We start from the raw sequence: 15,276 nt of genomic DNA on the forward strand, positions 1-15,276 counted from the left end.
CTTTTTCAAAAAAATACTTCAAAGAGTTAAATCTCTGTCTGAATTGACGTAAAGGAATATTTGGTAATTACAGCACAAACAGACTTTTTTCCCAGTGAAAAACGAGTTGTAGAAATCAGTACAACTCTGATATCTGTGTTGTGTTTTCTCTCTGTGTTTTCTTAAATGTGAAGTATATAATAACTTTCTTGCACCTTCCTTTATATGCAGCTGAAATAATGGATAAATCAAGATGCAAGCAGCAGTTAGCGTTCAGCCTCCTGCTTGGGTTGTGGTTGCCTCACTGTTTAACTCAAACTACACCGTCAAACACCGCCACATCAAAGCCCACAACGACACCGACACCATCCCCATCCCCCCGGCCCGAAAGACTAAAGGTCAGACTGTCTGGATATCCTCGAAAACACAACGAGGGCCGGATAGAGCTGTTCTACAAGGGAGAGTGGGGAACCATCTGTGATGACGACTTCACGATAGCTAACGCCCACGTACTTTGCCACCATCTGGGCTTCGTCTCAGCCACAGGATGGACCCACAGTGCTAAATATGGCAAAGGCCAAGGTAAGGGTGGCTTCAGCCATGAGTGTGTCTAATTTCAGCATTCAGTTAAATATACAGTGTGATCATCCATTTGTGTTTTACATGATGTAACACACATAAGGGTGTTCAGAAAAGTAGTTGTTTCCAACAACATTATGTGCCAACATAAAATCTAGTTTGTCTAGACTCCCCAGTGTGTAATGTGTTGAAAATGATTGAGTAGAATCGTTTTTATTACCATTTGCACGGCTTCCCAACTTTTTTTGAATTGGGGCTGTATTTTTGTTCACCTCAGTATACTACCTAAATTGTAGTAACTGTGAAACGCCTTTACTTTTTAGGAAGTGCATTAGGACAATTTTTTGTGGTCCTACACAATAAAAAAACAGTATGTTTCCAGATGTTTATGAATAAATATTTGTAAAATAATAACATTCCCATCACCTCTAGCTGTACTTAGGTTTTTGGAACTAATTAAGTTGCCATGCTAACATTCCATGAACATGTTAGCATTGCCTTTGTGTGTAAGTAACGACGTCAATGTTAGCATTTAGATCGACCTTAGAAAGCCGCCGTGTCTAGCCTTAAAAAGTCTTGTAGAGTCTTGTAGTGATTTTAATAAAACTATAACCACCAAAATCGTAAGTGCAGCTGCAAACGTTTTTTCCTAGCCACCAGTGTTGCAAACAAGTGCTACTTCCAGGTTTGGGTTTATTGCTTTCTCCCTCCTGGGAGTGTGGTGGAGTTTCCCTAACAGTCTGTCGCCTGCGTAGGAAAAATCTGGCTGGACAACGTGCAGTGTCACGGAGGTGAGAAGAGCATCGAATTCTGCAAGTCCCGTGGCTGGGGCAACAGCGACTGCACTCACGATGAAGATGCCGGAGTTGTCTGCAAAGATGAGAGGATACCCGGCTTCGTGGACTCGAATGTTATTGATGTAAGTTGCCGAAACATATTTAAGAGAGATTAAGTTAGAGCCGATTAAGAAGCCGTCACTTGTTTATAAACAATCCTTTTTCTTCACAGTTTATAGACTTGATATATAAGGACTACACACATGGAAGAAATCTAACGCCTCTGTGCAGCTCCACCTGTGGCTAGTGCACATGGTGCTGATTAGCTCTTTTTCTATAACGTGTCTAACCTGCTGAAAGCAAAAGCTTCTCCAAGTGTAAACTCCTGAGGTAAAATTGTAATAAACTTAGCAGCTACAGTCAGTTATAGCCGGGCAAAACACTTGTTTTGTTGTTGATCCAGTAAATTCCTGGCTATGATGCTTTCGTAGGCTTGAAGGTAAAGTAGTTTAATTTGACCATTCATCTAGGTCTCTGTAGTTTTGTAGTTTTAAAAGTGTTTTGTACCAATTGCCAGTGAAACTCATGTGCATTTTGAAAAAATGGATGTCACCAGTTCATTTATGAGTTTCTGTACTTGAGGCAGGACTTCTGCGTCTAACACCTCGGCTTACGTTATGCAGAATACATGAATGTCAAGCTCAAAGTTAAACCATGCCTTCATTTAATAAATAAAGATGTGCAACTCAGAGCCTCTCAGGACACACACATAGGTGGGTTGCTGGCTGAGATTTTTTTCCAGTCGGTCTCTGTCTTTGATGTTGTTTGCATAACTGAATGGTCCCAGGTGAACAAGGTTATTCTGGTGACTCGTCTTCACAGACTGAATGAGCAGATGACACAGGAAGATTGCATTAAATACAAAAAGCTTCATAGGAATAAGTGAGTGGATTTTCAGATACATGACCATCTTCCCTCTTTTTCTTTGTTGCTGTGAGTGAGGGTTGCTTAAATGTGGCATCCAGACTTTAATCTACGACCAGAGCCAGATTTTTCTTTTCCAAATAAACAGCAGCGGAAGTGAGTCAGTGCATCGCTGGCAATCGGAGTCACGTTTACCACTCGTGAGCTGTTAGTGAGAGCACGAGACCTGAAAAATACTGTCCGGTACAGACGTGAGTCAGTGTGTAGTCTGGTCCTCTCATGCAGGACAAGTTTCATAAATAGTTTAGCTTTCATCCATATAATTTAGCTCCAAGAGCAACTTGTGATCCTGTATAAATAAATATATTTGTTATTTATTCCTGTTCTGCAAGGCACAAGTTGATGAGAACAAAGTCGAGGAGGTGCGACTCAGGCCAGTGGTTGGCGTGGCCAAAAAGAAGCTGCCCATCACGGAAGGTGTGGTAGAGGTGAAATACAAAGATGGCTGGGCACAGATCTGCGATGTAGGCTGGACAGCCAAAAACACCCGCGTGGTCTGTGGCATGCTGGGGTTCCCTCATGAGAGGAAGGTCAACAAAAACTTCTACAGGTAAGTGAATTGCATCAGGTTATGAGGCTGTTTGTGTATATCGTTTCAGCAAGAGAGACCCCACACTACTTTAAAAGGGAAAGCATGTTTGTGTTTTTCTTTTGGTTGCTTTTGGAACCTTTATTTAGCAAGAAAGTGAAACTCTGGAGACAAAGGGTGTCTTTTGAGAGAGAGAGTCTTAGGCCAAGATAGGCCATTTTAAACTAGCATGTTTTTTAATAGTGGGAGAAACCCAAGATCCTGAGAAAAACCAGCGAAAACACAAGCAAATCCCCCATTTATTGATAATAATCTTCAACTAATCTCGAGAAAGACATTTGTTTTGTTGCCAAGACTCAGATGAGACGATCACATGTCTGTATAGTAAATGTGAAGCTTGACCTAGACGCTTGTTTCAGTTCTTCCACCTTTGTTACTTTCATCTACTTTCGGTCTTTATGTTAAAGGCTGCTGGCAGTAGCTTCATGTTTAAGACCAAGACAGAGTAGGGGAAATAATTGTTTGATTTTCTGCTGAATTTGTAAGTTTGCTCACTACCAATGAAATGAACAGGCTCTATTTTGATGGTATTTTCATTTTAACAGAGAGAGGCAGGATATCAACCACAAATCCAGAAAAAATACATTACATAAAAGTCATACATGTTTAGGTTAATGAGAGAAATAAGTATTTGATCCTCTTCAAGCAGCCAAAATTCTTTCTCTCATAGATTGTCTTTGTGCCCATGCAGCACATAGATTTCAATCAATCAATCATTGAATTACAGATCTGAACTTGGCATATGTATGAAGCACCTGTCCATCAGTTCCTTCAATTCCAACCTCTTCACCACCAAGAGAGGAGGCATTGGTGTTCTCACAGTCACTGAGAACACCATTGGTAACACGCTGTGCTGTAATAATTGAAATTTTGGCCTGACCGCAAGGTTCACCTGCTCAAGAAGGCACATGCAGAGGCCTATCTTAAGCTTGCCAGAGAACATCTAAATGATTCAGACAAGGCTTGGGAGAAAGTGCTGCTAACAGAAGAAAACAAAACTGATCCCTTGGGCAACAAATCAGCCTTCCATGTTTGGAGGAAGAGAAATGCCGAGTATAACCCAAAGAACACCATCCTCACAGTCAAGCATGGAGGTGCAAACATGCTTTTGGGGTTGATTCAGGATAACTTCAGTGCATTGAGGGATCAGTGGATGGAGATATGTACTGTAATATCTTGGATGAGAACCTCCTTCCCTCAGCCAGAACCCTAAAGATAGGTAGCGGATGGGTTTTCCAGCATGACGGTGACCCAAAAAGTATCACTAAGTGAACAAAGGAGTGGATAAAGAAGAACCACATTAAGGTCATAGAATGTCTCAAGACCTCAGTCCTATAGAAAATCTGTGGAGTCATGAAACCTAAAGGATTTAGAGGGTTTCTGTGAAAAGGACTGGGACAAAATCCCTCATGAGATTGCTGTTCTTACCAACAAAGGCTACCCCACCATGTACTAAGTGATGTTTTGCTTGGGAATCAAATTCTTGTTTCAAATCATTTTACGACCTTTATTTAATGTGTTTTTTCTGGACTTTTGGTTGATATTCTGCCTCTCTCCATTAAAAGGAAACTACCATAAAAATGAGAAATTGCTCATTTTCAAGTGAACAATGTCACAAATTCAACAGGGGATCAAAAAATTATTTCCCCCACTGTATGAATCTCAAACCCCCTAAAATAAGAAGATGTATACTTCTTAAAATACCAAACTCTTCTTTTAAATTGATAGGAAAGAGAAACCAATTGCACAGCCTATAAAAATGTATTCAGTTATAGCGGACTTTCTTTTTCCAAGTTTATTTCTCAGTGCCAGCAGTGGGAATCCGGCTGCTTGTAAACAGCGGCTCTAACTTGCTCTTTCCCTCATTCACTTGGGATATTTGCTGCAGCCTCTCTGACATTATTCCCACACTTTTAGTGTGTAAACCAAAGTGGCAACAGTTTGACCAAACCTCAAGCGAGATCTTAATCTGTGTACAGTAAAGAGCAGACATTATAGTGACTGCTGTTTACTGTGGCTGTGACAGGGAATGCGTGTAGACTTCGCCTGCCAACGCTGCATGTGCTGTCTGCAGCACAGCTCGTGTGAGGAAAGCTTCAGCATTTTGTACGAGCGTCTGATTGTTCTCTTCTGGTTCCTATTTCTTCATTCAGAGGATGTTTTTGTTGTTCTTTGGATAGACTGCAAAGCTGAAAAACTTCTTGGGCTGTACTCAGTACTTTGCAAAGGAAGTTGACGTGACTGTTAACTGTGTGCATGAATGGAAACCACAGTCCGATTTGTGTTATCACAACAATTACCAGTTAAGATTTTACCTGGAGTGTTGATGTCTTATGATTGCAATAAAAAACATAACCTATCTTGTGATTTTTATGTTTTGCTTCCAACGTCATATATCAAGCCAAATTTCAGGCCTTTCTTTTTGTTTTAAAACTATGTAGACTGGATAGAGCAGACCCTGCTGTGTTATATGAGAACAGTGATTCCCTCCAGAGCGACTGCAGACATTCCTGGCTGCACTCCATTCAAGGACGTTTTATTCGTCCCCTGCAGACGGTTCACAGTAGTACGAGGGGAAATGTGTGTTTTCTCTCAGACACGTGTGAAGGCTGAGGCTTTGGGGGGAGGTTTGGAGTCATAGAAAGGGGGTCTGGGTAAGATAATGAACAGACTACCAGGACATGAAATGAGTCACAATGTTCATCTTTTTGGTGATATTTTATGGAACAAAGAGCTTCCAGTAGTCATACTTCACTACTTAAAAATACCTTGAGTTGTGTGTAGTCATAAACAATGTGGCAACGAAGCTGAGGCGATAAGTGAGCGTTAGATTAGATCAGCAAAGTAAAACTCAGCCTCCGGTCCAAGCTAATAACAGCTGGTCCAACTCACATTAACTGTTGGCTTAGCTACCACCTTTCTACATTTCCAATTGGAAAATCTCAAACTCCTCCTTTCACGCTGACCTAATCAGTGCTACGTGTGATGTCACTGATACCTGATCTGTTTTGCTCAGGCAGTCTGCAAGCTATTCAAGTACCCAGTAGTCTTTATATGCTGTGCAGAGCTTTGCAAACCAGTCTCTATATGTTGCAGCTGTAACTGTAAAAAAACAAACCCTGCTCTTCCCCTTGTGGTGAACTTTGCTGTGACTCCATTTCCTGTTTAAGCCAAATTTTAAACTGATTAGTATTAGACTTGCCACATCAGCCTACGCGCTGTTTTGAGGCCCTGCATGCAAGGACATCTCCAAAGCCTCTGCACTGGTTGGTTCCTGGCCATGAGTGTGGAAGCGTGTGGAAGTCAAAATACAGGAGATTACCATCAAATATAAATAACTGCAATCACTAGTAACTAATAAATTCCTTTCTCAGTGGTAATCCTTACTAAAATGGATTTTTGGAGCCGGCGCTGATTTTGATTTATAGGGAGTAAAAAAACCCTAAAAAAACAAACATAAATTACATTATGCAATTCACAAACTCATTTTATTACTTATTGTAAAGCCTCTGCGTTACAGCAGCCACACAGCTGGGATGCATGCTCTGCCACATGTGCTGCACATGGTGCTAAGTATTGCAAAAAGTGCAGTCAGCAACGCTCTGCTGGACAAGCTAAATAACCACAACCTCGAGCTTTTTTTCCCTGCATTATCTTTTCGTACGGTCACATGTAGAGTAACACATCTGTGACATGCCAAGGCTGTTTTATCACTCAAGCTATGAAATATAACTGCGCTATATTAGTCAATAACCAATACTGTGTTGATAAATGCTTACTGAGGATGTCCATTGCACTAATGAATTCTCAATGGTTAGAGTTGCTTTCAGCTGTTATCACACATGTGCGCATTGTGTATGTATGTGTACTTACAGAATGCTAGAACTGTTACTCACCACTGTCTCTTCACTAGCTTAACTAAATGTGTGTATTGACCAAAGACAGCCTGTGTATGTGTTAGTGTGAATTGTGTGCTTGGATGTCGTTTCTCTCCTGCATGTGATGGAATTTGGCTGTCTCACTGTTACAGACGTCTGAAAAAGCGAGCAGCTGAGAAGGTCTCCAGGCCAAAGGTTAATGTTTCAGCCGGTGGAAGGTACACTGTCATGGGAAAATCCGCTGTCCATGTCTGTCTGCACTCTTGTTTACTGTAGTTTTGGTAGTGGGTTTCCAGTTGGAGTAGAAAATAACCACTCAGTGCCTGCTTTTTAGCTAGTTGTCCCTTCCCCTCTCTAATCTCATATTATTATGTTGTGTGGAGCATATGAAGGGGTTGTGGTACATTGTGCTAAGGTACTTTTCTTCCCATTTCTGTCTTTTAACATGTCTGCTGACAGCACAGATTGAGAATGATACCTAAGTCAAAGCATATTACTTAAATTTTATATATTTATATCATCAGCACAAACCCATTCTTACTAAAATTCTTAGCATTCCACAGTATTAATAACAAAACACATAATGAATCTTTTGATGATACAGATGTTGTCAATCTGTGCAGTGTCAGAGGCCTGTTTGTTTTAATGCATTAGTCCTCCTAATCTAATGCAACAGCTGGAAATCCCATTCTTCATTATGGCCTGCTTTTTGGAGGAGGTCAGCAACTTTTCATCCTGGGTTCTTACACTGAAGCAGTCGCAGACATTTGACTGCAGAGTTCATATAACCGAAAGTGACCTGCATCTGGTAGAATCTGCAAATAATTGACAGTGTTTGTTTTATCCAGTTCATCCTGTTTCATCCTGGTATGTGAGTATTAGGAAGTCGCACCACAGATGTTTTTGGATGTGTTACATGATACTTTTTGGTGTCCTGAGGTTAAACTTTTGCTCCTGAGGAAAATGAATTATTACAGTGAATAGCTAAGCTTAACAGATAAATGTGGTGTGAAGGAATATACCTTAAATCAGCAGTCCCCAACCTTTAAGGTGTCGCAGATAAATACAACAAAATAAAACCGGTACCGGTACCAAAAAAAAGAAGATTTACTCATAACACACGGGAAAAGACCCAGGGAAACTGAGTTAATGATAAAAACAATAAAAAAATAACACGAAAAACTGATTAAAAACCCTCGAAACCATAAATTTCACACCCGAGCCTCAACTCTCGTGGCCCGGAACCAAACAACTCCGTGGCCCGGGCATTGGGGACCTTAAATGACCATGCTGGTTTTTTTCTTCAAGTCAGCTAATCCCTCAAAACGATCAGAATAAATAAATTTGTCCTTTTCCAGTTTGTGGTTTTCAATGCCAAAGCTTGAAATAGTTTTTTTTTTTCCAGTCATTGTGTTGTAGATTTTTTGGGATTGTTGTCCCAACACATGACCCCGTTTTGGCCAACCTTTAACTGACTTTATAATACGTTGGTATACAGAGGATCTCATGAACCTAATGACTGCTCGGGTCCTGTGGCTGCAAAAAAGTCCAAATCATCACCTTCACCACTGTGCTTGACAGTAGGTATGAGACGCTTGTGCTGATATGCTGTGGTTGGTTTTTGCCAAACATGGCGCATCGTGGCCAGACATTTCCACTGTGGTCTGATCTGTCCAAAGGACTAGCAACCTGCCCCAGCTTCTGCTTTTATAGAGACTTTTATACTCGCTGACTATCAGTTAATCAAGTACCTTTGATTAGCACCACCTGGAAGCTGCGTACTCTTATTTCACATTGAAGCAGTGAGGGTGCTCTTATTAGTTTGGCAATCGAGCAACATTGAAATACTCTTTTTTTTCTGGTTAAAACAATACATTTACAATTTGCAGATTCTATTTGATTCAGTTCTTGACATTTGAAGTTTTTGGGATAAGTAAGAAACTCTTTGACATTTAAAAGAAAAATCCATCAACACAAAGCACAGATCACCCTTACCCACAGACCCTGTATGGACTGTCATGTGACCTTTAACCATTAGACCTGCAGGAAACTGACACATCTGCTTTTTGTTTGCAGCCCATCCACACATAAAGCAATGCCATACCATATATAAAAAAAAAAACCCTTAAAGTTCACACTGACATAAAAGTACATCAATCACAGTAGCTTAGTTTGTACTAACCATGTGTCAGTGATCGTGTTAAACATGTGATACACTTTATGGCCCAAAGCATATGGACATACCAACTGTATCACAATTTATTCTGTTCCTGGCCACCATCGTCACACCAACTGTATACAAAGGAAAGGCGAAATCTGAGTATGCTTTTGTCCATAAAGTGTATCTACTTATGTCAATGCTAATTAAACCTGTCGGGTCTCTGCCCTAATGGCCAACATTGTATGTTGTTGTGTTTTGTTTTCAGTCTATTTTTGTTGAAATTTTGTTGTAATTCACCTAAGAAGGATGTGCTTGGTTCAACTAGCCTGTGGGCTTTTTGTGCATTTTTACTCTGCATTACATCAGTAAAACAGTGTTTTATAACTGTGTAACGACAGTTGCTTAGCCTCTATGTTGAATATGGCACATCCTTTTGAAGAGTGTATCTGTACTAACACATTATAATGCACTACGCAGTCTTTGTTACAATGATTTTTCACTTTGTCACATCACTTTCTTCACCTAACTGTGCACTCTAACCCATCTTTACCTTGCAGGCAGACACCCAAAGCTAAAGCTATCAATAAGTCTAAACAGAGCAGCCCTGGCAAAAGGTAATCTGAGAATGAACAACGAAGTGGGGAAATTTAACCTGTCTGCAAAGACCAACACACATGCTAATAAAGTCAGCCAGATTAGCCTAAAAGCAGCCAAAATATTGAATTTTCCCCTCTTCAAAAATAGAAAAACTGTCTAAACCAGATTCATTCTCTCCAGTATGACAACCTGTCCCATGCATGTGAATACTTATAGAGAATAACTCTGACATACTGACATGAAAAAAAATGAAGTAGAATCAACAAAATTTTGAATATTGAAATTGTCATAGATGTGTGTGCGTACCGTATATGTGATTGTGTTGTTGAATGTCCAAAGATTTGTTATTATAAAGAGCATTTTAGTGTTGAAAAACTGATGAAATAGCTTTTGTCACATAGAGTCAGGTAGTCTGCGTAGCTTAGCACAAAGACTAAAAAATAGCAGGCTCTGATCTGTTCTCTGTGCTCTGAATCGAGTGAATCAGTAGCAAAATGCAAATGTAAAAACCATTTGCTATTTTATAAAAGGTTACCTGACTTTTTTTCTCAGCCAAGCAGAGACCTTTGCCAAGATTTTATTTAAGTTTGTGCACGTTTAAGTTTCCTGTTGGTGGTCTTTGTTGCTACACTAACCAACTACAGCTATATATTGTATATGGATTATACATCCTCTTGTAAAATGTTCAGCAGGACAGAGTAATGAATATTTTCCAAAATGTGACATCTTTGCTAACCCAAGTGATAATCATAATCTTTATTTGTGTTTAAAACAAACCACACCAACATTTCTTATTATTGCGTGTGTGTGTGTGAGATATATATATATATATATATATATATATATATATATATATATATATAATTTTTTTTCTGTGTACCATAAATACAATCAGGGTATTGATTCGCTCAGTATTTCATTCACCACAGTCCCTGGCCGTGCTTCTGCTCCCTCCAGGTTGTATTTGGAACGTCAGAAGAACAACTTCCATCTTCACTCTGTGGCATGTACGGGTACAGAGGTCCATCTGGCCGCCTGTCCGCTGGAATTCAACAAGCCAAACGCCACATCCTTCTGCGCAGGGGGCATGCCGGCTGTCATTAGCTGCATGCCGGGGCCACTGTTCATGCAAAACAGCGGTTTGAAAAAGAAACTGAAAATTTCGGTAAAGTATTTTTTTGTGAAGTGGTCACAGATATGTGCTGGCATAGTTGAATAACGTGAAGTGTCTCTTTGTTCTTTAGACCAATGTGAGGCTGAAAGGAGGTGCCAAGGTAGGCGAGGGTCGGGTCGAGGTGCTGAAAGACAACGTGTGGGGGACTGTGTGCGACGACCGCTGGAATCTGCTGTCGGCCAGCGTTGTCTGCAGGGAGCTCGGCTTTGGCAGCGCCAAGGAGGCTCTCACCGGTGCCCGCATGGGTCAAGGTCAGGAATGATTAAAAAGTTTGTACAATGGTGATCTTTGGCTCCTCCAATCTGCATGTCAGAGTATCCTTGAGTGGGATACTGAGACCCAAGCTGCCCCCTATGCATTCATCAGAGTGTGAGTGTGTGAATGTTAGGTTTCAAGTACTTTGGCATAGTAAAAAGTGCCTGTGTGTGTGACTGGGTGAATGAGGCTTGTAGTAAGAAAGTGCTTCAGAGGGCTCAAATTTAATAGAAAAGTACCAGTGCATATCTAAAAGTTACCTGATCTGGTTCCACATATACAGTGGGGCAAAAAAGTATTTAGTCAGCCACCGATTGTGCAAGTTCCCCCACCTAAAATGATGACAGAGGTCAGTAATTTGCACCAGAGGTACACTTCAACTGTGAGAGACAGAATGTGAAAAAAAAATCCATGAATCCACATGGTAGGATTTGTAAAGAATTTATTCGTAAATCAGGGTGGAAAATAAGTATTTGGTCAATAACAAAAATACAACTCAATACTTTGTAACATAACCTTTGTTGGCAATAACAGAGGTCAAACGTTTACTATAGGTCTTTACCAGGTTTGCACACACAGTAGCTGGTATTTTGGCCCATTCCTCCATGCAGATCTTCTCGAGAGCAGTGATGTTTTGGGGCTGTCGCCGAGCAACACGGACTTTCAACTCCCGCCACAGATTTTCTATGGGGTTGAGGTCTGGAGACTGGCTAGGCCACTCCAGGACTTTCAAATGCTTCTTACGGAGCCACTCCTTTGTTGCCCGGGCGGTGTGTTTTGGATCATTGTCATGTTGGAAGACCCAGCCTCGTTTCATCTTCAAAGTTCTCACTGATGGAAGGAGGTTTTGGCTCAAAATCTCACGATACATGGCCCCATTCATTCTGTCCTTAACACGGATCAGTCGTCCTGTCCCCTTGGCAGAAAAACAGCCCCATAGCATGATGTTTCCACCCCCATGCTTCACAGTAGGTATGGTGTTCTTGGGATGCAACTCAGTATTCTTCGTCCTCCAAACACGACGAGTTGAGTTTATACCAAAAAGTTCTACTTTGGTTTCATCTGACCACATGACATTCTCCCAATCCTCTGCTGTATCATCCATGTGCTCTCTGGCAAACTTCAGACGGGCCTGGACATGCACTGGCTTCAGCAGCGGAACACGTCTGGCACTGCGGGATTTGATTCCCTGCCGTTGTAGTGTGTTACTGATGGTGACCTTTGTTACTTTGGTCCCAGCTCTCTGCAGGTCATTCACCAGGTCCCCCCGTGTGGTTCTGGGATCTTTGCTCACCGTTCTCATGATCATTTTGACCCCACGGGATGAGATCCTGCGTGGAGCCCCAGATCGAGGGAGATTATCAGTGGTCTTGTATGTCTTCCATTTTCTGATGATTGCTCCCACAGTTGATTTTTTCACACCAAGCTGCTTGCCTATTGTAGATTCACTCTTCCCAGTCTGGTGCAGGTCTACAATACTTTTCCTGGTGTCCTTCGAAAGCTCTTTGGTCTTGGCCATGGCGGAGTTTGGAGTCTGACTGTTTGAGGCTGTGGACAGGTGTCTTTTATACAGATGATGAGTTCAAACAGGTGCCATTCATACAGGTAACGAGTGGGGGACAGAAAAGCTTCTTACAGAAGACGTTACAGGTCTGTGAGAGCCAGAGATTTTCCTTGTTTGAGGTGACCAAATACTTGTTTTCCACCCTAATTTATGAATAAATTCTTTACAAATCCTACCATGTGGATTCATGGATTTTTTTTTCACATTCTGTCTCTCACAGTTGAAGTGTACCTCTGGTGCAAATTACTGACCTCTGTCATCATTTTAAGTGGGGGAACTTGCACAATCGGTGGCTGACTAAATACTTTTTTGCCCCATTGTAGATATCTAACTCAACTGAAGAGGTTATTTATAGAGAAATGTTTGTACAGATTCAAAAAAATTATTTTATAAGACTTTGATCATTGAGTGGATTCTGTTTGAGTTTTTTTTTTGCATTAAATCTCTTTGAAGCCAGGATGTGTTTATAACTGTCTTCAGAGAGGACTTCAGTCGCCAGCTGTCCGTCTCTGGCCTTCTAATCTCTCAGATCATCGCTTCAACCTGCAGAACTGATAATCTGCCTTTAACATTCCTACACGGATCCTCATTTGAAGCTTTTTGAAAAAGTAAAGGAATGCTACACTTGTAGAAAGATAAAAATGAAGGAATGGAGGACATGAGAGACAGAGCTGTAAATGTATTGTGCATTTTCTGATGAAGTCATTACAATAATGGGCCTTTCATAGTGTGTTTTATCCATTAATTCTCCGACTGAGTGCCCCATTCATTAAATAGCTTTTTTTTTTATGTGTTTGTGATTCCTAAGTGGTGGTCAGGCACTTTTAGAGCAGAAAAGTATTTTTTTTCCAGCTGGGCTATGGATCATTTCATGTGACGACGAGGCAGTCAGTTTTATAAGGCCAGCATGTGTCTGGGCCACCTGGGCTCCACATGAGCAACAAGAATGACTTTTTCTGCCAAGGTGTAGAAGACATTGCATAGAGTCAAAGATGTGTGTACACTGAAGACATATAGAAATGTAATCTATGACAATATATGCATAGATTATGGTGAGTTGTGTTGTTAAATAACAATTGTAATAATTTTTGTAGCTAAACTCCCTGGTCTGCACTTTGTCCATTTCCTTGGCTTGTAGGAAAAATATTAAAGTTGTTGAAATTTGGCTGAAAAGCTGATCTACTTCCAAAAGCCTCACTGAAGGCTTAGAGCAGGCAGGTTGGGAATCCTGAATGAAGCAGTTTTTTGTGTATATGTGTGAAGAAATGCATGTCCTTGTGAACAAATTGCGCCTTTGTTAGGTCGTTTAAGGTGCTGAATTTCGAAGAATTTTCTAAAACCAATCCACACACACACAACAGCTGCACATAGATAATACAATTAGTTTCTTGCAGCTTCATAAAGAACACACCCGTCACACCCGCTCTCAGAAATGCTGGGTGGGGATGTCTGCTGTAGTTTGTGTACATTATCATATCTACCACAGAAGAAGTTGGCCTGGGCTGTCTTCCAGAAAGCAGGTTTAGTCAAAACATTGAATTCATTAACCCTGAGCTGCGATAAACTCTGGATTTTCCATTCCAGACAGAAAAGCAACACAAACTCTGGGTTCATTTCTGAAATCTTGCGCTTCTCACTGGCACGTGTTCCTTAGCATGCCTTGAGTTTAGTTTTCAGCTTTTAAGACACAGGGTGTCCTTTACATAATCAATGTTTATTTGTTTATTTGTTTATTTATAAGGAACCACATTAGCTTCCACAACATTGGTTGCTAGTCTTCATGGGGCCCAAACCATCAAATACAATCAAATAAAATATTACACAATAAAGTGGATACCAAATATCCACATAATTTGGCTCTTACATCCACAGTAAGGTTTTACAATTGTGAAAATATAAGCATATAAATATCAATAACACCAAAACAAAATACACAAATTTCCATTACAAATGACATTGCCCTCTTACAGTATTTACAATGAATTAAAAGCTGCCTAATTGGGCTTTTAAGCGATTTTTAAAATTATGAATAGAAGCCAATTCTCTAATTGCATAAAAAAGTTGCTCTAAATATAACAGAGTTTTTCAAAAAGTTGCTTTTAACTCGAGGAGTTACTAAATTGCGGTTTGTTGAAAATCGTGTACTACGGTTATGTATTTCATCTGGATATTGCAACTGAGCAGAAAAAAAATATGGTGTGTTTACCAGTATTGCTTTCTTTAAAAATACAAGTAAGCCATAGTATAATTTAGCTTGTTTATCATGCATTTTTATCAATATTTGTATAGTATGAACACCTTAACACTAATCTGGCCACCTTGTTCTGGACTAACTGAAGTCTGTTCAGATCTGTCTTATTAGCTGCTGACCAAATGATTGATCAGTACTCTAGATCAGCGGTCCCCAACCTTTTTTGCGCCACGGACCGGCCTTTAAGGTGTCACGGAAAAATACAACAAAATAAAACTAGTACCGGTACTGAAAAAAAAGAAGATTTATTCATAACACACGTGAAAAGACCCAGGAAAACCAAGTTAACGATAAAAACGATAACAAAATAACGCTGAAAACCGATAAAAACCAGTTATCTGTCATATGAATGTGAAGACAAATTGATTTGTTTAAATAACTATTTTTATCTGAACAGCACTCTACCTTTAAAATATTACATGCAGCAGACGTTTTCTCAGTCTGCCTCTGTTGGAGGTGATGTTGGTAGCACCGGCTCTGGAATATTTT

General features: G+C 40.4%; 1 protein-coding gene across 4 annotated transcripts in view; it reads left to right on the forward strand.

Annotated features, from left to right (window-relative positions):
- Window positions 1-15,276, forward strand: part of loxl3b (lysyl oxidase-like 3b) — a 31,192-nt gene that overhangs the window by 6,204 nt on the left and 9,712 nt on the right. For 2 of the 4 annotated variants that reach the window (XM_085442612.1, XM_085442611.1), the window contains exons 2-8: window positions 211-561; window positions 1,314-1,477; window positions 2,651-2,868; window positions 6,938-7,003; window positions 9,504-9,560; window positions 10,501-10,708; window positions 10,788-10,968. In XM_085442612.1, the coding sequence (XP_085298738.1) occupies window positions 219-561; window positions 1,314-1,477; window positions 2,651-2,868; window positions 6,938-7,003; window positions 9,504-9,560; window positions 10,501-10,708; window positions 10,788-10,968 (1,237 nt within the window). In that variant the 5' untranslated portion in view covers window positions 211-218. The remainder of the gene's footprint in view (window positions 1-210; window positions 562-1,313; window positions 1,478-2,650; window positions 2,869-6,937; window positions 7,004-9,503; window positions 9,561-10,500; window positions 10,709-10,787; window positions 10,969-15,276) is intronic. The other 2 variants (XM_085442613.1, XM_085442614.1) reach the window with 2 other exon arrangements.

Source organism: Copadichromis virginalis, linkage group LG19 (genome assembly GCF_057382275.1).
Source record: "Copadichromis virginalis isolate Kocher_CV1m ecotype Utaka linkage group LG19, C_Virginalis_male_GT1.1, whole genome shotgun sequence".
In the NCBI taxonomy this organism is placed as follows: Eukaryota; Metazoa; Chordata; class Actinopteri; order Cichliformes; family Cichlidae; genus Copadichromis; species Copadichromis virginalis.